We start from the raw sequence: 22678 nt of genomic DNA on the forward strand, positions 1-22678 counted from the left end.
ACCTCCATCTCGCAACAAAACCACTCGATATGTAGATTAGCTGGAAATTATGCTTATCATAGAACTTTTAATGAAGGTTTCATAATTTCTTGTTATTCTATATCTAATATAAGACACTTACACGTATACATGCGTCTTAATAAGATGGAACGATGTAGGTAGGTAGGTGAGGTATTGTATAAATATATAAAAACATATAAGTACATATTAAATTATGAAAAAATGCACAGTCGAGCGTTTTGTCCACACAGGACGAAAGCTCTCGTAGTGTATGCCGCCAAGATACACGAACATACACGAGTTCTATCTTTAATATACTAAATTTATTATTTTGATCGTCACTCGTTTGCCATGTCGTCGTTTGTTCTTTCTAAGAAATAAGCTCTATTAGCATCAAAACCTTTTATTTTGCTAGCTATACATCTTTTTCCATAATCAGTAAATCCAGATAAAAATTTAAAGTGTCTTGTCTCAAATATAAACTATATATCGGAATTTATCAGTTTGCAAGTAATTAGGGTAGTGGCTTTATTTTCTCCATATTTTCTAAGAAAATGACAGTTACAAAAGATTTTGTTATCTTTTTCTCTAAGATAGCAAAATTTACTAAAATGTATTTTTATATAAGTATAGTAATTGCAATCTGTTATGGTAACCATGCCAATGATGAGGCGGGCTGTAATAATGAGAGAACCATAAATAAATAAAAAGAAAATGTAATGAGACGGGTTATAGTGGTTTTTTATCGCACAATGGGTTCATAGATATCTGAAAGTGACGATAAAATCTAAAAAGTAACGTGCTTATCTAGAAGGTACCTATTCACCACCGGCTTTAAGTTTTTACTATAGGTACCTTACGACCGTGGATGAAAAAACATTCGTTCATGCTTACGGCTTACACGAGGTACTCTGAGCTCTTAAACCCGGCAAATCTTTATTGCTACGCTACGGGGCCCATTTTTTTTATCCAGATAAAGACAGTCAAATCGAAGCAAACAATAGATATTAAAATCGGTTCAGCAATTTCGGGGATTACGTGAATGATCATTGTGACACGGTTTTTTTTTATATAAGATAAACATTAGCATGATTAACTGAAATAATATATTCCATACGGACAGTTTTATATCAAAACTTTATTCGAAAAAGAGCTTAATATCAAATGATAAGAAGTTAATGTACTATAGCACGTCATTGCCTGCCGTCGATGTATCCTCTCGGGTCGGGTCCGTCCCAGGGTACCTCTGTGCCGTCGTGCCACACGTAGCGGCCGCCAGTCTGGGACTCTAGTGCTAGCAGCAGCGGCTGCATGGCGCCCTGCTCCGGGGACACGTTTCCCCCGCCGCGCGTCATGTCCGACATCACATAGCCGGGGTGCACGCAGTTTACAACTATACCTGAGTACGTCACGTAAGTATTAATAACAGTATCAGGAGGAAAAGGGATTTTATTGATTGATTTATTTACATCTTTATTATTTATTTATTTATTGTAAGTAATGAAGATTTTTGTAATAAGTGATAATGGAATGGTAACTCCACCTGCGCTAACGGTATACGATGGCGGAGCACCAGTGAGAGATGATACGTGAGGATGTAAGGTAGGTTAGTTCGTAATAAATTCACCTGAAGTTAAGCACAACGGTTTCCAGGGAGAACCGCGAGGAGGTCGATTTGGCAGTGTATATTGCTAGCAAGGGTCTGTTACTCCCCATGACTATCCATGTCTTCCCCCTAATGACGGAGATTAGCTGCCGTATTGCTAGTAATATACCTTATGAAAACGAACTTAGGCGGTCCCCCTATGAAACTATTGTCGTTAAATTCAGACGAATTTTTTCACGAGGAGCCGAGTAACTTAGTTTTACTCTTCATTTACTAGTACCCCGCCAGCGAATACTGATAGCGCAAACGGGGTTTGATGGGTGAAAATGAAATGCTAACCTCGCCTAGCGTAAGGGATTGTTAGTACTTATTGAGTTCTAACAATCTAATTTCTATCAAACGAGTCGATCTCCGCATGGTTGTTCCTAGAAACCATCGTGGTTTATTCCTGAAAAATGTGTCACTATAGACAAACTGACCCGACTCCATCCTTTAACCCTTAAATACCTGAAGTTTCAAATTTGATACCGGGGTTATAAATCGCATTTATTTTAATATTTGGCTGTTGACATGTTACCAAATGTTTTTTTAAAATAAATATATAAAAATATTGTTTTGATTTTTTTACTATTTTTCCCCATTATTAAAAACACATATATTTTTTAATTTGAGTTAAAAAATCAGGCTATTAAGGGTTAATAACACTGTTACTTGTCAGTATATACCGAAAGCGTGAGCGGGGTTACTTTTTTAATGGATGAGAATGGGTAGTAATCTTGCTTGCTATGTCTATGTATGTTGGTAGAGGACGCGTTAATAATGGGTGAAGATAAAAGCAGGGTTTTTTAAGGGGGTAATAATGAAATGGTAATTCCGTCATAGCTATCGGTATATGCTGGCGGGGCACCAGTGAAGTATGATAGATGACGATGAAAGCAGGTTAGTTACTCCATCTTAACGAATTTAACTAGAATTAACCATGATGATTTCCAGGGGAAACCGCATGAAGGTTTCTTTTTTTTATGTGTGAAAATGGAATGGTAACCCCGCCTGCACTAATGGGATACGCTGGCGGAACACCAGTGAAGGGTGATAGATGAGAATGAAAACAGGCCAGTTAGCCCATCATGATGAATTCATTAGGAATTAACTATGATAGTTTCCAGGGAGAACTACGCGGTGGTCGACCTGTTAGGGTATATTGCTAGTAATAAGTCTGTTTATCTCATTACTAATAATCTCTGTCCTCCCCCCTGGCGTGGAGGTTGACCAGATAGGGTATATTGCTAGCAATGGGCAGTTAGACCCCCATTACTAACAATCCCTTCCCTCAGTGGAATGAAAGCAGGTTAGGTAGCCTAACATGAAGATTTCCACAATAATAAACCACGATGGTTTCCAAGGGAAATCGCGTGGAAGTCAACCTGTAGAGTATATTGCTAGAAGTGGCGATATTAGATTCCATTACTAACAACCCTTTTCCCCCGCAAGCGGGGATACCATCATACCATTTTCATCTTTTAAAAAAAGGACTACCTTTTATTCGCGACTTCGCTAGATTAGGATATTTATTTATTTATTTATTTAACTCTTTATTGCACCATAAATAAAAATATACAATGACAAGTGAATAATTCAAATGAAATACAGTAACATAAATACAGATTGAAATATACACATAAAGGTACAAAAGGCGGTCTTATCGCTAGGGCAATCTCTTACAGACAACCTTTAGATAAGGGAGAACAGATAAAAAAGGGCAGGTGGCGCAAGAGTGAATCAACAATTTTCGTGCACAAAATACAAAAACATGTAATGCACAAAAATATTAAATACATATAATTTATTAAACTACTTTCTATAACAATATATGTATAACATACATACAAAATACATAAACATACACATATAAATACATACATAGCACACACAAGGAAATATGACAAATCTAGTCCAAAAATTACAAAGGAGTGGAAAAGAGTAACTACAGTGAAAGAAAATGTGATTTGACTTGTCCTTTAAACGAAGCCAAGGATTGCGCACTCTGTATAGACGGTGGTAGCGAGTTCCATAGGCGCACTGCCTGAACGGAAAAGGATTTGGTGTAGTACACGGAGGTATGTGCTGGGGTTTTTAAACGGAGACTATTTGAGGTACGCGAAGCGTGACTCTGAACTTCACCGAGAAATATAAATCGCTCTTTAAGATAGTGAGGTGTAAGAGGATTGAATAGAATGGAATAAAGAAGAGATAATATATGCCAATCTCGGCGTCGACGTATTGGGAGCCACTTGAGCTGAGTGCGAAAATTAGAGATGTGGTCGTATTTACGAAGTCCAAATATAAATCTAATACACAGGTTTTGGAGACGCTCAAGTTTATTAAGTTGGTCTTCAGTGAGATCAATGTAGCAGGTATCAGCATAGTCAAGGACAGGAAGGACAAGGGAGTGAGCAAGCGCAACTCTAGTGGCCATAGGTAAAAAATTACGTAATCTTCTGATGAGCCCACAATCGCAAAGACCCTCCTACTAATCTCTGTTATTTGGGTGCTCCAGGATAGCGTTCTGTCAAGATATATTCCGAGATCCTTTACAAAATCTTTATAGTCCACAGATATCCCGTCGAACATTATATTAGGCAGATTTTCCCAGCAAATTCTTGAAATATAGTTGGGGCTCCCGATAATAATAGCCTGCGTTTTATTAGGGTTTACAGTTAATCCAAATGATTTACACCAGCTCGAAATGTGTGCCAGATCTTTGTTCATTGAATATATCGCAGAGTCTAACTCATGAAATGGAGCGTGTGAGTAAATTTGAAGATCATCTGCATAAAGGTGGTAGGAAGAGCGAAGTTGAATAGTGATGGTGTTAATAAATAACGAAAAAAGTAGGAGATAAGACGCCACCCTGAGGTACACCAGCTAGCGTGCGACACCATGATGAAGAGCTATCTTCAGTACGAATGCGTTGCTGGCGCCCATTCAGGTAACTTTGAAACCACTCGATTACGGCTGGAGATATGTTGAGAGAACGCAATCTTCCTAATAATATATCAAAATCGACAGTATTAAAAGCATTACTTAGGTCTAACAATGTTAAAACCGTAAGCTGTGAGTTTTCCATACCATGACGGATATCGTCGGTGATTTTGACAAGAGCAGTAGTCGTACTATGACCGGCACGGAAACCTGATTGGAAGGGATTAAAAAGATCATTCTTGGATAGGAATTCATTTAGTTCACTGAACGGATATGTTCACTGAACGGGCTTTAAAATAACTTATGTCCTTCTCTTCCACCAGATTCACGTTTCCTTGACACATCTTCACTTTCCAATTGTATTGTACGGGTTTGATACCCGTACAATACAATCGTTGTCTGCTTTGAGACCAAAACCTGCTTTCTTCGAATTTTGAAAGAAAAAATGAGTATGACATAATGAGTATTTAATCCTAATAAATAATAGGTAGTATTATATTACATATGTATACATTTATCAGCCGGGAAAATCGATTGTTAGTAAAGTGGTCTAATTGAACCATTGTTAGCAATATATCCTATTAGTTTTCCCCTGGAAACGCGTACGATTTCACGCGGTTCCCCCTGGAAACCATCGTGGTTAATTCTAGTGGAACGACGGGCTAACTAACTTGCCTTTTCATCCTTACCTATCATCCCTCACTGGTGTCCCGCCAGCGTATCCCGATAGCGTAGGTGGGGTTACCATTCCATTATCACCCATTAAAAAAAAAAATATCAGCTGTTAACTGTCTACTCCTGAACATAAGAGAGGTTTTGCTAGTAGTTGCCACGCCTGGCAAACGGATTAGCAACCGCAGTTAGGCTTTGGTGATGTTTTAAGAGTAACGTTACTGCATATCTCTCGACCATTAAGTTTCCTCAGTCGCAATTGAGGAGACTTTGTACAATAGTCGATTGCTTGGGTACCTCTGTCCCATTCGTGTTTCTACCGTGAAGCAGTTGTGTTTGCATAGCTGTGTTTCGGTTTGAAGGGTGGGATATGGCGTGAATTTACAGGGTACAGAGGAATAACACCTGAGTCCTCAGGAAGGGCAACGTATGGGGGTGTCATGGGCGAAACAGTATACTCTGTTATGTCCATGGTACTGTTCATGTCTATAGGCGACGGTTACCGCTTTCCATCAGGTAGTCCCGTCAGCTTGTTTGCCATTCTAAGTAGTATAAAAAAAAAATCTTACGGCAGCCACAGGAAAGAAAACTTTCTTGGATTACATGGCGAATACATAGGCATATATATGTTTTATTGTGGTTTAACTTACCTCTATTTGCTAATCTACGATGCAAGTGGAATGTGTAGGCGTTGACTCCAACTTTGGACACCACGTACGGAGAATCTCCCCAACCCTCCTCGATATCTTTATTCTCTCTCACTGCTTCTACATATCCACTAATTAATTCTTTTAACGCTTCTAACGTTAAGTCTGGTGAACTGATTATATTTCGTAGTTTCTCTGATGGTATTCTAGATAAATGTGCCGAGGAACTGGATATGTTGACAATTTTCCCGCCAACTTTTATCATAGGCAATATGGCTTCACAAAAATTTACTAACGCAGTGAAATTCACCAGAATCGTTTGTTCGGCTTGATACAATCTCGGTTCTTCGGCATCTTTCAGAAACAATATCGCGGCATTGTTTATAACAATGTCAATTTGTTTGTGCTCTTCTTTTATGAATGTACAAAATTTTCTTACACTATCATTGTCAGTGACATCGAGTTGATAGTACTTTGGGTGTAATCCAATTTTTTTCAATTCCTCACACGCGTCTCGTCCTCTTTTCGTATCCCGTGATGTCAAGTATACAGTTCCATCGTATTTCTCACAAAGACCTTTTACTATAGCGAGACCAAGTCCTTTATTTGCTCCTGTTACTATAGCTACTTTGTTAGTCATTTTTAGCAGTCCAATTATATAGTATAATACGGACGGAGATTAAGTATTTGTATATTTTTTGTTATATTCATCTAAAATTAATGTAACACACAATTATGTTATACTTAACTAAAATACAATAATTTGATACGTTAGATACCTAGTAGGCATATTATTATCAATTAAAACATTATAAACAATTATGTCAAAGACATTCCTTTACGGCTTTTTTAATGTTATCAGAGTTATCAGTTTCTGTAACATTCTAGTCAAACTATTCTTCGCGGCCCAGATAAACGTAGTAGACCTCAAACGCAAAGCGAGCCAAAGTTTAAACAAAATAAAAAAAAATGTAAAGGTCTATTCCTTAACCATGGGTTTAAATTATAATCTGAAGTTTAAATATTCTATTGTTCATGACTTTCAGGTCATTTTGTTTTTTTTTGTCTTTATTTTTCTACAATGTTTTTTTACCTCTTTAACTTTTTCACGTTTATCTACTGTTTCTAAAGTTAGGTCGTTTGTATTTTTCAATCCACTTCAGAAAGAAGGATGTTCTCAGTTATTTTTTTTTAAGTTTATTACCTCTGTAGTTACCTCATCAGTTACATTTATCAGTTCTAAACCGAATTAAAAAATTATTTTTTTATTTGTAAGGATATACCTACTATATACTACTATAAATAAATAAATACAGATTAGTTCCATAGAAAATTTATCAAAATCGGTTTAGTTGTTTAGTTTTTAAATATTTTTTTGACAAATAATTCTATTTATTTAAGTCAATGAGTTTGTTAGTATATAGTTTTAATAGTACCAAACAATAGTCGTAGTTATGAAGAAGCAGGACGGGTCGTTAAAACACTGTGCGGGCCGAAGTTGACCCGCGAACTGTACTTTGCTCGCAAACAATATTCTAGATTTTTTTACTATAAAAGTATAAAATGATATTTCGTCGAGACAGAGACAGTAAATAATGCCGTCATTGCCATAGATAAAATAAAGGGGCATTAATACTTCACGATTCGTGAACGAGGCGAGGTGAGCTAATTACTTTTTATTTGACATATTTCTTTAAATAAATTCACTTATATTTTGGGTGTGATATAGAAACCCATACGGTTATGACAAATACATATACTTAAAAATATGTTAACTGATTTTATTAATCTACAAATTACAACATCTATCTAAATATTCATCATCATCATATCAGACTTTAACTGTCCACTGCTGAACATAAGCCTTCCCCTTGGGGTAAGTAGTCTAAGTATTATTTTTATAATAAATTTAAATATTATTGCTAGAAAATCCAGTTCGACTGAAATAGTTCGTAATAGTAGTGATTACTCGCTCTGTGGTAGTATACTGGTATTACAGATTATATAACACTATACTGGCTTAAAAAAGAAAAAAAACCTTGTAATTGTATATAAGATCTTCAAGTTCAGATAACAACCAGCCTGTCTAGACAAGTGGCAAACAACAAAATTAAATAAATGGTTATCGTAAGCGAGTCCTTAAATTGAAATGAGACATCAGATGTTGCTAATTTATTCTATCTGATAGACTCACAAGTGATGATGATTTCATTAATGGATTTGCTTGCCATTTGTTTAGAGGGCCAGATAATCAAAAGACGTCTCCATTAAATTTTTGTACTGGCTTGTTAATCCTTTTGTTACGGATTAACAAGCCGGTACAAAAATTTAAAGGAGACGGATTTGGACGTCTCGACGACGGATTTGGACGGGTTTGGACCTTAGTATTATTACAATATAATATTGCGTGATTTATTGAAAATATGACAGTTATTATTGTCAAACCTATAACAAAAAAAATTTTTGATGTCTGAACCAGTCGGAATTGAATCGAGTTAGCGATGTCGCAATGTTAGAAAACAATGTCACGGTTCCGTTCGTTTCGTAATCGTGTCGCGCTCGTCCCACGACGTATTAGATGAATTTGCTTTTTTATGTTATAACGCCATCTGTGTCGGCGCATTCCACATATTTATACAAGCAAGTAAGTCACGTTTATGGCATTTGTCGAAGCACGCGCAAACATAACAAACAATTGATGAATATTCTGGAATTGTGTCATCATGTCGCTACTGCCGTTTGTTTACAACCCTTTTAGTGATGAATTCGTGTTAAAATCTATAGACTGGCTAGAAAACTATCCGTGGAGGCAAGACAATGCTGTCAGGGCAGACAAGGATAAATATGAAATTCTTATACACGCCAAGGACTTCGAACCGGATGATATTACAGTGAAGACATCAAATGGATATGTAGAAATTGAAGCGAAACACGAAGAAAAGAAAGATGAGCACGGTTATATTTCGAGGCGTGTCACAAGAAGATATCCGCTGCCCTCTGACTGTCGACCTGAGGATGTGATTTCTACGTTATCATCAGATGGCTTACTAACTATTACAGCGCCGAGACAAGTTTTGGTTAGAAATAATATTGTGATTCCTGTTACGCATGACGATTCAAATATTAAATCTAAACTTTGATTTGGTTGTCCGGACTATGAATGTGAGACAAGATGCAATATGTATCTACCTATACCTAAGAATATAAATCAGAAACTTATCCTTGTGCAAAATTAGTTTTTCAATGTGTCATACCTAGTGTAATATTTTTATTTTTGGTTGTGACTAGTGGCTAATTAAGCACCTGATTTATTGAATTTTGAGGGGTTACTTTGCGATTTCAGTTTCGGATGAAACTATAAATATATGTTGAAAATAGAATTTCGAAAGTATTTTTGTGGGTGTAATGGATAATTATTTTAGTGATTAAAAAAGTAAAATATATATATATAGATATTGATATATATTGATATATATTATATATTGATAGAATTCGATTAGTCCATGTTCCATGAGCATTCCAGGATCAAATTAATAGAGGGCGCTTAGGGCTATTCAATATACAATTTATTTAGGGTGTTTGGGTTTCCAAAATACCAATGAAATTTTTGTGTAGGCCAAATTCGAACTTGCCACCATGGATATGGTTTTAAGCCGGACTAGTAAACTAATAAAAAAATTACAACGCTCTCTAATAAATTGTGATAATTTGTACCAAGTTGTAAATAAATTAATGTGGGTACCGATTTAAAAGGGCCCGAAATATGGCCTCATAGGTAGTTGTTGTTTTGTTTAAATTTAATAGTTCCTTATTGCCTTTGGGGGGAATATAATGTATTATTTTTTTATTTATCTGTTTATTTGACCTCTTGGTGATAAATGTATTAATTTTGTGAGCTAAATAAACTTGTTGATTTATTACCAATGTTAATTATTTTCTTCATTGCAATTTATTAAAATAATTCTATAAAACATTACTGATATTCAACTTAATACAATTTTACAAATGTGATATGATAATTAAAGAATATCTATCACTCCGTTATCTTTCCAGTCGCTTTAATTCTTTTTATTACATACGTATCTCTATATCGAATGGTAATATTATACGTGGCTGATAAATTATCAGGAATTAGTTTTTTTTTTTGTACTATAGCATAGCTGAGAAAGTCGTATATTGTAGATTGTAATGCTGCCACTGTATTTAATCGATATATTTTTTATTCGACTCTTCAAGACGTCGGTGATATTTTTTGGACGTATGAAGTAAGCGAATACGTACCTGCTGTCAATCGCATCTATAAACATAAAAAAAAAATTACTTAGTTGTGCCACTAACGGATGGTTTTGGAAAGTCAGGTTTACAAGCCACACCCACGTAGGAACAAACTCACCGACGTAAACGTGAAAATTACAATAACTTATAAGTACAAGGAAATACTGTTGCACAGCGGGGTCCATTCCGAGGCGCCATTTCTCTAAACCTAATATTGTAATTTGATAATAATCAATAATTTATAATAATAAATAATAATTTCACGAAATCATGAACTATAATTATAATGATTAAGGCTTAAATCTTTTAGAAAATTTGTTTATATTGGTTAAAATAAAAATTTCGATATAATATCAAATTTGAATTTAGAAAATTGCCGCCTCAGAGTCGACCCCATTGTCCAGTATTCTCGTACCTACGTATTGTTATGTAATTTTTTTTTATTTATCAACTCAAATTTCTAAACTGATACTACCAATTATTATTGTTTTAAAATTAAAATATATATTCCTAGTCTTTATTATTTCATCATCATCAAAACAGGCGTTAACCGTCCACTGCTGAACATAGGCCTCTGCCATAAAGTGGATTTTTTTTATTGGATGAAAATGGAATGGTAACCCTGCCTGCGCTAATGGGATACGCTGGCGGAGCACCAGTGAAGGGTGATCGATGAGAATGAAAACAGGCCAGTTAGCCCATCATGATGAATTCATCAGGAATTAATCATGATAGTTTCCAGAGAGAACCGCGAGGAGGTCGACCTGGTTGGGTATATTGCTAGCAATGGGATTCTTAGTCTCCATTACTAACAATCCCTTTTCCCCCCATAAAGTGGATTTTGCCAGTAGTAGCCACGCTTGGCAGGCAGGTTGACAACTGCAGTTAGGCTTTTGGTAATATTATAAGAAGGTCACTGCTGCTCAACCCTCCTGTTACCTGTTAATAGTGTTGCCAGGTCCGATTTGTTTTAAATCGGTACATGAGGTCAAAAAAGTAGGGATGTAGTGTTGCAGATTGGGACAGTAAACAAATAACAAGGGGTTTTTAACTCTGGGTTTAATTTATTGCGTTTTAAACTACTAGTACAAGTATAGTATTATATTAACTGCCTAAATTAAATACGTATTTAATTTTACATAACAAGTAATCAGTCTTGCTGTACTAGTAGAAATTATAAAATAAAATCATACTTTAAGTGTTAATATATATAATACATAGTGTAAATATACATTTTTTATGAAAAATCTATTTCATTTTTTGATTAATTGGGACATTTAGCGTCCCGATCAGGTACAAATCGGGATGCGTCCCCAGACCCCTGAAAGTCGGGACGTCCTCCGCATTCGGGACACCTGGCAACACTACCTGTTAGTGATTCGCACTACCAGTCCCATTACTACCAATATACTCTGTCAGGTCGACCTCTACATGCTACCCCTGTAATAATTTCAACAAAGTATGGTTACGTTCCTTCTCATTAGTTCTATTGGATTAGTCTACACCTAGTTGTCTGTCCCGGATTCGCACATCTTCGCACGTAGCTCATGAATATTTGTAACAGAAATTTTAGTACAATATTTTTTTAAATTACAAATTTATATATATAATTGTATACAAATTTCTCTGTTACTATCTTTTGATTATCTGTTATTTCTGGACTAGACAATAAATAAAATTACCACTTATATTCAAGTTAATTGAATTGAAGATCACTTCACACTGAAATTAGTTTGACAATTAACACCGAAACGTAGATACCAGCTAATATAGTTCTTATTGCTATACAATAAGAGCTATTTACAAATATGTTATCGACTTTATTTCAACAATAGAATTTACTGTTGTGAAATGTTATATATGTGCCTTAATGTAAAGTCGGAAGGTTCTATATTAAACATTTTCTGATTTTTACATCGCCAAATGTTTTAGGTATACGTAATGTATCCTTGAAATTCAGTTTAGCCGGAGCAATGATCCGATGTAGACGATTCGGAGGTATTACTTCGATCGCAATATTTACATAGCAGGATCTCCACAGTGTTGCAGGTACGTTCTTTTTGTGTAAATGATATTCAGAGTTTGATTCTTGGTTGGTTAAATTTAAGAAAGGAAATTTTAAGAATTGGCTCGTGTGTAATCTCTCTTTTGACGTCCTTAGTGTTCTACAACTAAAACTGAAAAATATTCCCGAATAGTAGATGATAAATGGAAAAATGTCAAAAAATTTTGAGTGCACCATACTATGTAATTTGACAGGAAAAAGCTTTCTAATTAAATTTATAGACTATAATATCTATAGACATACATATATACAAGTAATAGAATTGATAACAATACGTTAGAAACTTAAGTTTGTCTAAGTACATCTTTTTGTTTGAAAATTGTCACAATATTGTACATCGCTCTACCCGCTGACATTGATGCTCCTTTCCACTTTGGGTTTGCTGAAAGAGGACTCTTAGAGTTAAGCTCCCCTGTGCATTTGCTTACCTCTGTAATTTTTTATGTATTATTAGTGTATACAATAAAGTATAAATAAATAAATAATATTTTTTTAGAAACAATGACAATTCAAACGGACACCTTTGCCGAGTACGTAATTGTGGAGTATCGATGGCTGATAGTAATAGTGGCGTTACTGCCTATATCATTATTATGGAAGGTTTGGTCCACCTTCAGGAACTGGTTAGTGTTTAAGCTGAACAGTGCGCCCAGGATGCACGATAAGAAGGTCAAGGATGTACAGAGGCAGGTAAGTTTATTTTTACCAGGTGGCAGGGTAAGCACTTAGATTTTAGCTTATTGGAATAAAGCATTTTAACTACTAGACAGTGCCTAAGTAAAATATTTTGAAGTACAAAAAAAAATAAAAAAAAAATAAAGTAGAAATTTCATCCCCTCTTTCGATGTTTTTAATATTAGTTTAGAACAGTATTTAATTACTTTCAATATAATAATAAGTGTGGTGAATTATTTATATCGTATGTTTAATTAGTAAATCAAATATATTATTTATGCATCATTAATATAAGTATGTATCTATATAATACAATTTTATCTTTGTTTATTCATTTGGTTATACAGGGATACTGGGTTCATTGTACGCGTCCGTGTAGCCTAAATTCAGGCAGCTGAAAATCAGTGCTTTGTTTTTAAGCAAAACTATCACTGAGCTATAGCCTATTTGGGTCACTGCGACACCCATGGCGAAAACATATTTTCGTATATTATCTTTTGTTTTATGTTTAAAAAAATGTAATTAATAGTATTGTATGAACTCATTTGTTAATGATCATGTGTCATAAATGGCTCGAACAAAGTGTTTATCTATCTATCTATCTATTTAAATACATTTTTATGTATTTTTTCATTTGACTTGAAATGGAAAACCAGCTGACGGTCTACTTGGTAAGCAATGTTAACCGTAGCTTTTTTTTATGGATCATAATGGAATGGTAAACCCACCCGCGCTATCGTAATACACCGGCGCGGCACCAGTGAAGGATGATAGATGAGTATAAAGCAGGTCAGTTAGTTCATCGTGACGAATTCAACAACAATTGTTCACGATGGTTTTCAGGGATAACCACGTGGAGGTCGACCTAATAAGGCATATTGCTAGCAATGGGGCTGTCAAACTCCATTGCTAACAATCCCTTTCCCCCCTAACCGTAGCTTATATACCATGAATGTTAGTCATACTCTGTGACACCCAAAATACCCTTAAAGTGTTTCAGTTCCTTGGGGCTAAGTATTATGCCTCTGTACCCTGTAATTTTACTGTCATATCCCATTCTTCGATCCGCAACCCAACCGTGAAAACACAACTGCTTCACGGCACAAACATGACTGTGATAGAGGTAGAGGTACTCCAGCAGACAACTCTTGTACAAATTCTCTCTCTGGTAGATGTGTGAAGTTAGATTTTTTTTTTATTTTCAGGTAAAGGAATGGCTGGCAGGAGATCGCAACACTCGACTGTGCACGGCCCGCCCCACCTGGCAGACGATGTCATTTCGCCATGGCCTATATAAAAAGACCTCCACTAATATTTCTGTTAACCTCGTCGATGTGCTGGAAGTAGACACAAAGAATATGGTAAAATATAATTAATAATTTATATAATTTGCGCATTGTAGCATTGTGTTATTGACAGGTTGACATTTTGACAGTTTTTGTCACAAGTAAATTTTATTTCACAAAAATGAAATGGTGACTTCAATTGTGGCAAATCCAGTCATTTTGATTTGAAAAAATTTATATGAGACCATTTTTAAAGTAGGTATATCGTTTGCAATACAAGAATTTTGCAGTTCGGTTTCTATAATGAATATAAATGACAGGTTCTGAAGTAACCAACAAAAAAAAAATACAACCAAATTGAGAACTTCTTCCTTTTTTTAAAGTCGGTCGATAAAAGAACTTTACTTGTTTAGTGAAAATTTACACAAATAATCATAATTTATACCAGGGTTTTTAACTATTTGCAGTCACAACTCATAAATTACAGTTTGGTAATTTTATATACCGTTTCAGTGACACATAAATAAAACAATCTGGATAATTTTTAAAGGTTTAGAAAATCCAGTTCGATTGTCTTTCATTTTATTCTAACTATATCCTGTTTAGTTTTCTCGTGTCTCTGTGGCAGGTGTTCCTTATCGATGTCATGATAAGCGTTATGAAATAATGTTTTATTCTATCACTGTATTATTTAATCTTTACAATATACTATCCTACATGTGGGTCCAAATCAATCTAAGGTATCATGTCTAGACGCTGATATGGCATTATCACATACATTGAACACTATATGAAGGGAAATCTGAATCACTGACATCCTTTAAGCAAATGTTCTACCAATGAATCTGGTCCAAAAAATTGATAATTTTGAAAAAGAACAAAAACTTTGAGGATCTCAGAGGAAGATAAATTATCCCTGGATCCACGTGTACTCGTAGATCTTAATTGTGGATCTAAATAAAATTTGTTTATTTATTTGTTTAGACATATCAACAATACAACATACACTGAAAATCGAAATGTATTATTTGTATCGATTAAAGATGTGCACAGCATTGCAAGAATACATTGACACAATTATAGATACAAAAAATTACATATAAAATTTTTGGGTTGACTCAAACCAATACTTTTAGACAATATTTTAGCCCTAAATGATTGTGGTTGATCATGAAATTTAAGAGACACTAGATACGCCGTACTTACTACGGAGTTACTAAATGTAGATTTTCTTTATTTTATTTATTTAATTCTTTATTGTACACACTAGTTATAAGAATATGACAGAGGTAATCAAATGTACAAAGGCGAGCTTAACTCTGATAGTTTTCTTCCAGCAACACCCAAAGTGGAAAGGAGCATCAATGTCAATACAATAATAAATTAGGAAAGAAAAATGTTTGAAAATAAAAATGAGTAAATATAAATTTAAAGACCATTTACATTTAATGACGTAAATTTTTAAATTATTAGTACTTTGAGTGCTTCTGTAACAAAACATGGAAAGTAATTCAAAATGACTGTAAAATCATTCAGGTGTATCTACCGGGTGTACCAATCAGAATTTCAGATTAGTAACACCTGGGTTGTTAGATACATGTTTATCAATGGTTTACGTCAAACAGCTTAATCATTCGATCCGTATTATTGTATACTGATTGCAATATATTTATAAATAAGTGTGTTTAAGAAAGATAAACTATCTCAGTAAAATTTACTCAGTTGCTATGTAAAATAATGGACGCTTAACAAAGATGCTTTAGATAATATTGTTAGAGATTATATTAAGGTAGAAAATTTACAATGTCTTTTGTGCTCTTTGCTTTTTCAACCGATTTAAAAAAAAAAGGAGGTTCTTAACTTGTATGTATCTTATTGCATATTTTATGTTTGTTACTACATAACACAGTTATCAATAAAAAACTGTGTCCCCCAAAAATCCGACTTCGGTTTGCGACAAAACCAGTTATTTTGTTCTAAAAACTAAATTACTGAACTGATTTTGATAAAATTTCTACAGGACCAATCTGTAAGTATATCTTTTCAGATAAAAAAAAATCCAAATTGGTTTAGAACTGACTGAGTTATGAGGTAACAAATGTAAAAAAAAACACACTCTCGAATTGAGAATCTCTTTTTAAATGTTCGTTAAAAAAACATTTTGTTCGTTTGTGCGCTTATTTATTTTTTAACGTGTCTCACGCCTCCTTTCTAAAGTTGTTCGAAAATTTTTAAAATTTTTCCGATTCTGCGCTTAATTTCAGACAGTACGGTGCGAACCTCTAGTGACAATGGGCCAGCTCTCACGTACTCTGGAGCCATTGGGCTTGGCATTAGCTGTGGTTCCTGAACTCGACCAGCTGACAGTTGGTGGGCTCGTCATGGGCACAGGTGTGGAGACTTCCTCTCATATTCATGGATTGTTCCAGCACATTTGCCTTCAATACGAGCTGGTGATGGCAGATGGATCTGTGATCACTTGTAGCAAAGTAAGTATTATTTTGTACTATCTTTACCCGTGACTTCGTTCACGTGACCACGTGTTCATGGATATGTTGGATGTGTTGAAAAGTAATTTATTATCTTCCATAGTTCTTTATATAGTGAGTGTAATTTTATAGTGATTTTATTTATATTATTGTATGGATAATAAATTTTACAATAGCAATATGCAGTTTGTTTCAAAGCAATTTTATATTGTATATCATATTTTAAATATATCTAAACAAGAAATTTTGAAAATTTTAATATTACTTGAAAATAAGAAGAGAAGAGATAAAATATCTCTATTTTATTAATGTGTTAATATACAATAATAGCATAGAAGTAGGTAGTAAATAGAAAAAATGTACGAACACTTCTTGGCGGACAACACGCTTCTCTGTCGGATTTATTTGGTAGTACGGGTACGGAATAAGTTATTTTTTTATTCAACTTAGAATGGTAAACAAGCCGACAGTCCACCTGGTGGATAAATCGAACTGGGGAGATAAAACAGCATTCTAAATTCAAATTTTTATAACAATTCTCATATTAGACAATATTCAACTGTTGCAGGACGAGAGAGCTGACTTGTTCTATGCTGTGCCATGGTCATACGGCACTCTTGGGTTCTTGACTTCTGTCGTCATCAAAGTGGTGCCAGCTAAAAAGTATGTATTTAAAATATTTACAAATTTATTCCCACTATAGGTAATAAGAAATAACAGTCATCTCAGATCCAACCTTGACCGTTCTCTGTAACTCAAACATATTTTTTTGGTAATTAAGATTGTGCCCCATAAAAAGAAAACCGAATTATTTGTGGCAAAATCAGTTATTTTGGTTTCAAAACTAATATGTAATCTTTTTTCTGATATATTTTCAGGTACGTACGTCTCCAGTATGAATCCTATACAAATCTGCCAGAGCTGGCGGCGAGGTTTTCTAAAGAGTCTTTATCTAAGGAGCCCCATCAGTTTGTGGAAGCTCTACTATTCACCAAAGATACTGGTGTTGTTATGACTGGTGATATGGTAGATGAAATCGGGATGGATGGAAAGGTAATTAAATTATCGAATATATAAAGAACCGGTCAAGTGCGAGTCAGACTCGCACACTGAGGGTTCCGTACAAATTATAATTAGAAAAAAATATTGCAAAATTTTCTTTGTAATGTATTTTACGGCTTTCGGATTTTTTCCTTTAATTGTTCTATATGTATGTTAGTATGACGTTGCTTCTTGTTACATTCCATGATTCTGGGTCAACGGGAAGTACCTTATAGGCACTCTCTCTCTCTTCAGTCGTACACTCTTGACAGATTGGTCGTGGTTTTCACAATGACAGTGGATCGTCGATGTGGCTCTCCTTCGCGATTGAGGTCCTCGCAATACGTCTCCATCTACTTCTGTTCGCTGCCGAGCGAGAGCATTCCACAATAGACGCTGTGTGGCCGTTATAGGCACTAGTATAGTATTATATTATCTGTCCTATAGGTTTTGATGCCGATGTAAATGTTTTGACAATATACGTTATAAATGGCCGTATCTTTTGATTGCGTTGACTTTAAAATTTGATTTTTTCTACAGCAAGGGATTGCAGACTTGACTATTTGATATTAGATAATTTTGGCTTGTGAAGGTACCACATGTTCCTGATAAAAAAATGTCTTAACAGATGGATAATCGAACGGACATTCAATTGATACTATCTTTAAGTAGTGTGCATATACAACTATATTTATTTATTTATTTAAAGGAACATCAACAGCATATTGCATTATAACACATATTGTGTTATATTTCAACGAATTATATGTAATACTTTTGATGTGCCAATAAATAAATAAATAAATAATAAATACATCACAATACTTGTATCTTGAGCAATATTGCCTTTGCAAATTGTTGGTTTCCAATATTATGGTAATGAAGGATGTTAGGTAAGGATAGTTAGAGCAGCTGGCTCATTGCGGGGAATTCACCAAGAATCAACTGCGATAGTTTCTGGCAGGGGACCTGAAGGAGGTTGACCTGGTAGCAATGGGGCCGCTAGTTTTAATTCTCTCCCCCACGAAATACAGATTGAGCAATGTCTAGTAACATTTCTTCAATCAATCTAAAGATGTCCTGTCAGTGTTGTCATTTAGGTTTCAAGATTTCGAGCTAAAAAAATTGACGTATATCTGAAAACTTTTAAATTATTTTACCATTTGGATAAAATTATAAATTATTTTCAGTTAAATTCCATTGGCAAATGGTATACAGAATGGTTTTACAAACAAGTAGAGAGACATTTGAAGAGATATACAGCGGGCGATAGACAACCAGTTGTGGAATACATACCTCTGAGAGACTATTATCACAGGCATACAAGGAGCTTGTTCTGGGAACTGCAGGTACATAATTTTATTTTATTTATTTATTTTAGATAACTTGGATTCATTTTTGTTAGTAATTGTACTTAAAAACTATGTTAGTACTTAATCACTAATAATGATCGAGTCCTCTCGACAAGCATTCTCACGAGAGGACTATTTAATTTATTTACAAACATGTTCAGGATACTGTTGCTACTCCCGCGTATTCTATGTAAAAACGAAGCTGTTTTTAGCGCTTATCCACAAGCAATCAATTTACGCAATTTTCACCTTTGTTTTATATATTACAGGATATAGTTCCATTCGGCAATAACATTATCTTCCGCGTGCTATTCGGATGGCTGATGCCTCCTGAGGTATCATTGCTGAAGCTGACGCAGCCAAAGACAGTCACCAAGCTATATGATCGAGCACACATCATTCAGGATATGCTGGTGCCTATAGATCGTCTAGAAAAGGCAGTCCTAAAATTTCATGAGGAATTTGAGGTTAGTCGGTGTTTGATTTTTATCATTTTTATTATTAAATTATTGAAAATTCAACTCTATAGCTCTTATCCTGGAGTTTCAATTGTAATGAACGATTCATGGAATGATATTGAGTATATGTTCACTAAACAATAAATAAATACCATGTAAAATGTTGATACTTTTTAAATTAGATATTAATGGAATGATAACCCTGCCTGCATCATCGATATACACTGGCGAGGCCCCATTAAGGGATGATAGATGAGATTAAAACCATGTCATTTGGCCTATCGTGATGAATTTACCACTTTTACACAGACTGATTGGCAACATTGTTATATCCATGGTACTGCTCATATCTACAGGCGACGGTTACCATTTTCCATCAGGCGGGCCGTCAGCTTGTTTGCCATTCTAAGTTGTATAAAAAAAAACCGTTAAACGTTAGGTTTTGGAGATGTTTTAAGAGGAACACTGCTGTTAATGCCCTTAGTTGCCTCTTACCACACTTACAGGAACTGAAGGGGTGGCCTTTCTATGCCGGGATCACACAGAAAATCTTATATTGTTAATGATATCTAACATTGTACTTATATTTTGAATGTGAAAGTAAGTTTGTTTCTTTATTTGTCTGTTACTTCTTATAGGCTACTTTTTATTCCGATCAGTAACCAAATCTTAGTTACGCGGACGAAGTCGCAGGTAAAAGCTAGTATTATATAAATAGGTAATACAATAGCAATGAAATATTGTCTTGTTGCAGGTATATCCGATCTGGTTGTGTCCGTTCAAAGTATTAAATCAACCAGGGCAGTTGAGGGTCAAGTCTGGCGATTGGCAGATGTTCGTCGATATAGGGGTCTATGGAGTGCCCAAGGCTAAGGGATATGAAACCGTAAGTTTTATCATGGGTGTATAAATTATATCTATTCTTTTGTTTTCTGCTGTGAATTGTTTTTCGATTTGAAGGCTGAGATATAGCAGAGAATATATAAACTATCATCATCATCATTATCATCATATCAGCTATTAACTGGTCACTGTTGAACACAGTCTCCCCCCCATTGGAGGATTTTGCCAGTAGTTGCCACGCTTGACAGGCAGGTTGACAACCGCAGTAATGATATTTTAAGAGAAACGCTGTTATCCATCTTTCGACTATTAATTTACCTTGGACGCCTCTAACGAGAAACAAGAAAGGAATATATTAAATAAATAATAAATCTTTATTTCACTCTTTGTTACAATATAGTTTGAAGTCCTTAACTCCCAAGGTAGGTATGAATAAACCTGTGTTTCAGGAGTTAGAAGGAAGGAATGGTCCATACTATGCAAGGACATAGACGGACAGTAGCATAATATGTTAGTCTTCAGCAGTAGTAAAGCATTATGGGGTACCATGGATATCACAGTGAATTTCGTTATGTCCATGCTGTTATACATATCAATAGGCGATGAATCCTTCTCTTTTCGATTGATCGCATTCTTGGACTATATTGTCTCTATGTTCGCTCAGAACGGTGTGGTTACATGTTGTATTATTGTATAATAATTATTATATTTAATATAATATCATATATATACCAGAGGGAGACTTTGTACAAAAGTCGATTGCTTGGGTACCTTTGTCCCATTCGTGTTTCTACTGTGAAGCAGTTGTGTTTCGGTTTGAAGGGTGAGATGTGGCGTGAATTTACAGGGTACAGAGGAATAACACCTGAGTCCTCAGGAATGGCAACGCATGGGGGGTATCATGTCGTAACAGTATGTGTGTGTACTGTTATGTCCATGGTACTGCTCATGTCTATAGGCGACGATTACACTTTCCATCAGGTGGGCCATCAGCTTGTTTGCCATTCTAAGTCGTATAAAAAAAAAACTAAAAAAATCCTTTCAGGTTGCTTCAACCCGTCGCATTGAAAGCTTCGTCGTTCAGAATGATGGATTCCAGATGTTGTACGCTGATACTTATACGACCCTCGAAGAGTTCCGGCAGATGTTCGACCATACGTTATACGATAAAGTCCGTGACAGCCTGCCCTTCTGCAAGGAAGCCTTCCCCGAGATCTACGGCAAAGTGAATAGAACTGTCAGAAAATAAGAATGTGAACATGAGAATCTATTGCTACGATGATTCTCAGGTTTTTAATGTTAATACCGTTGATATTATCGCTGATTTTAATGATTAATATGTTAATGAATTTCAGCAAATACGACCTGTCCAACTTCGGTGAATCTTTGAACCGTGCTTTCAACTTCTATTGCCCAGAAAAGTCCTCTTAATATGTAGACATTCACTGGATACAGTAACTGCTTTCTATCAGGTGGGCCGTATACCTGTTTGCCACACGAGTGGTATAAAAAAAAATATAGACGCAAGCATTTTATAAAACGCTTTTTGGAGACATAAAATTTTCTGAAGACACGAGACCAAAAAAGGTCATAAAAATTAGACAGAAATCGTACTTGTTGAAAATCATACACGTACATATGGAGATGTACGCGACGAATTTTTTTTTTTATGTATAAAATATTGTTTTTATTAACAAATAAAAAGATTATATAGGTGATCACTATAATACCGTATTGTATGCCATAATTGTAAAAATAAATCAATACCTAAATCAAGATTTATTTTAATTGCTTATTTTGTATGTAATCAAATGGTTTTATAATTACGAAGGGTTAAATTTATTAAGAGACTAAAAAAACAAAAATTCCTTTTTCGTGGGTGTCGTAAGGGGCGGCTGAGGGAACTTAATAGTCGAGGGATCGGCAGCAATGGCTTTCTTAAAACGGCACCTTAGTCTAACTGCGGTTGGCAACCTGCTTGCCAAGCGTGGCAATTACTGGAAAACCCCTACTTATGGGGGAGGTTATGTTCAGCAGAGGATAGTTAATGGCTAGTAGAAATACAAATAACAAAATTCCCGCCTTTGTACTGTTATTTTTTTTTTTTTGTAGTATATACCTATGGTAGAAAAGAGCTAGGGATGAAGGTCAAGCGATGTTATAGCTGTCTTGATATTTTGCGGGGCGTTAACTTTTGCAAATAGATTCTAATAGACAAAGATAACAATTGAACATAATGATAAGTTTATGTTTTATTTGGACAGTTAAATGTTACTGTCTTACTAAT

At 35.0% G+C, this 22678-nt stretch overlaps 3 protein-coding genes across 4 annotated transcripts; 2 read left to right on the plus strand and 1 right to left on the minus strand.

Annotated features, from left to right (window-relative positions):
- Positions 1-1118: 1118 nt before the first annotated feature.
- On the minus strand, positions 1119-10296 carry LOC113510537 (carbonyl reductase [NADPH] 1-like). Of its 2 annotated transcripts, none has more exons than XM_052897196.1 (3): positions 10189-10296; positions 5911-6618; positions 1119-1399 (listed from the first exon to the last, which is right to left on the minus strand). In XM_052897196.1, exons 2-3 carry the CDS (start codon positions 6545-6547, stop codon positions 1194-1196), a joined length of 843 nt encoding a protein of 280 aa, XP_052753156.1. In that variant the 5' UTR covers positions 6548-6618; positions 10189-10296; the 3' UTR covers positions 1119-1193. The 2 variants fall into 2 exon arrangements, with proteins under 2 accessions (XP_052753156.1, XP_052753155.1); XM_052897195.1 differs by lacking the exon at positions 10189-10296 and adding an exon at positions 7344-7529.
- Positions 8529-9827, plus strand: LOC113519411 (protein lethal(2)essential for life-like). Its single transcript, XM_026904509.3, has one exon. The coding sequence runs from the start codon at positions 8631-8633 to the stop codon at positions 9045-9047; it is 417 nt and encodes a 138-aa protein (XP_026760310.1). The 5' UTR covers positions 8529-8630; the 3' UTR covers positions 9048-9827.
- A 1264-nt stretch (positions 10297-11560) lies between the features above and the next one.
- Positions 11561-22167, plus strand: LOC113519390 (delta(24)-sterol reductase-like). Its single transcript, XM_026904455.3, has 10 exons — positions 11561-12231; positions 12744-12937; positions 14128-14283; positions 16473-16697; positions 17266-17360; positions 17576-17750; positions 18929-19087; positions 19360-19557; positions 20303-20434; positions 21437-22167. The coding sequence occupies exons 2-10, from the start codon at positions 12749-12751 to the stop codon at positions 21638-21640; spliced, it is 1533 nt and encodes a 510-aa protein (XP_026760256.2). The 5' UTR covers positions 11561-12231; positions 12744-12748; the 3' UTR covers positions 21641-22167.
- The last annotated feature ends 511 nt before the right edge of the window (positions 22168-22678 follow it).

The sequence above is a fragment of the Galleria mellonella genome, unplaced genomic scaffold (genome assembly GCF_026898425.1).
Source record: "Galleria mellonella isolate WM207_F2 unplaced genomic scaffold, CSIRO_AGI_GalMel_v1 utg352, whole genome shotgun sequence".
In the NCBI taxonomy this organism is placed as follows: domain Eukaryota; kingdom Metazoa; phylum Arthropoda; class Insecta; order Lepidoptera; family Pyralidae; genus Galleria; species Galleria mellonella.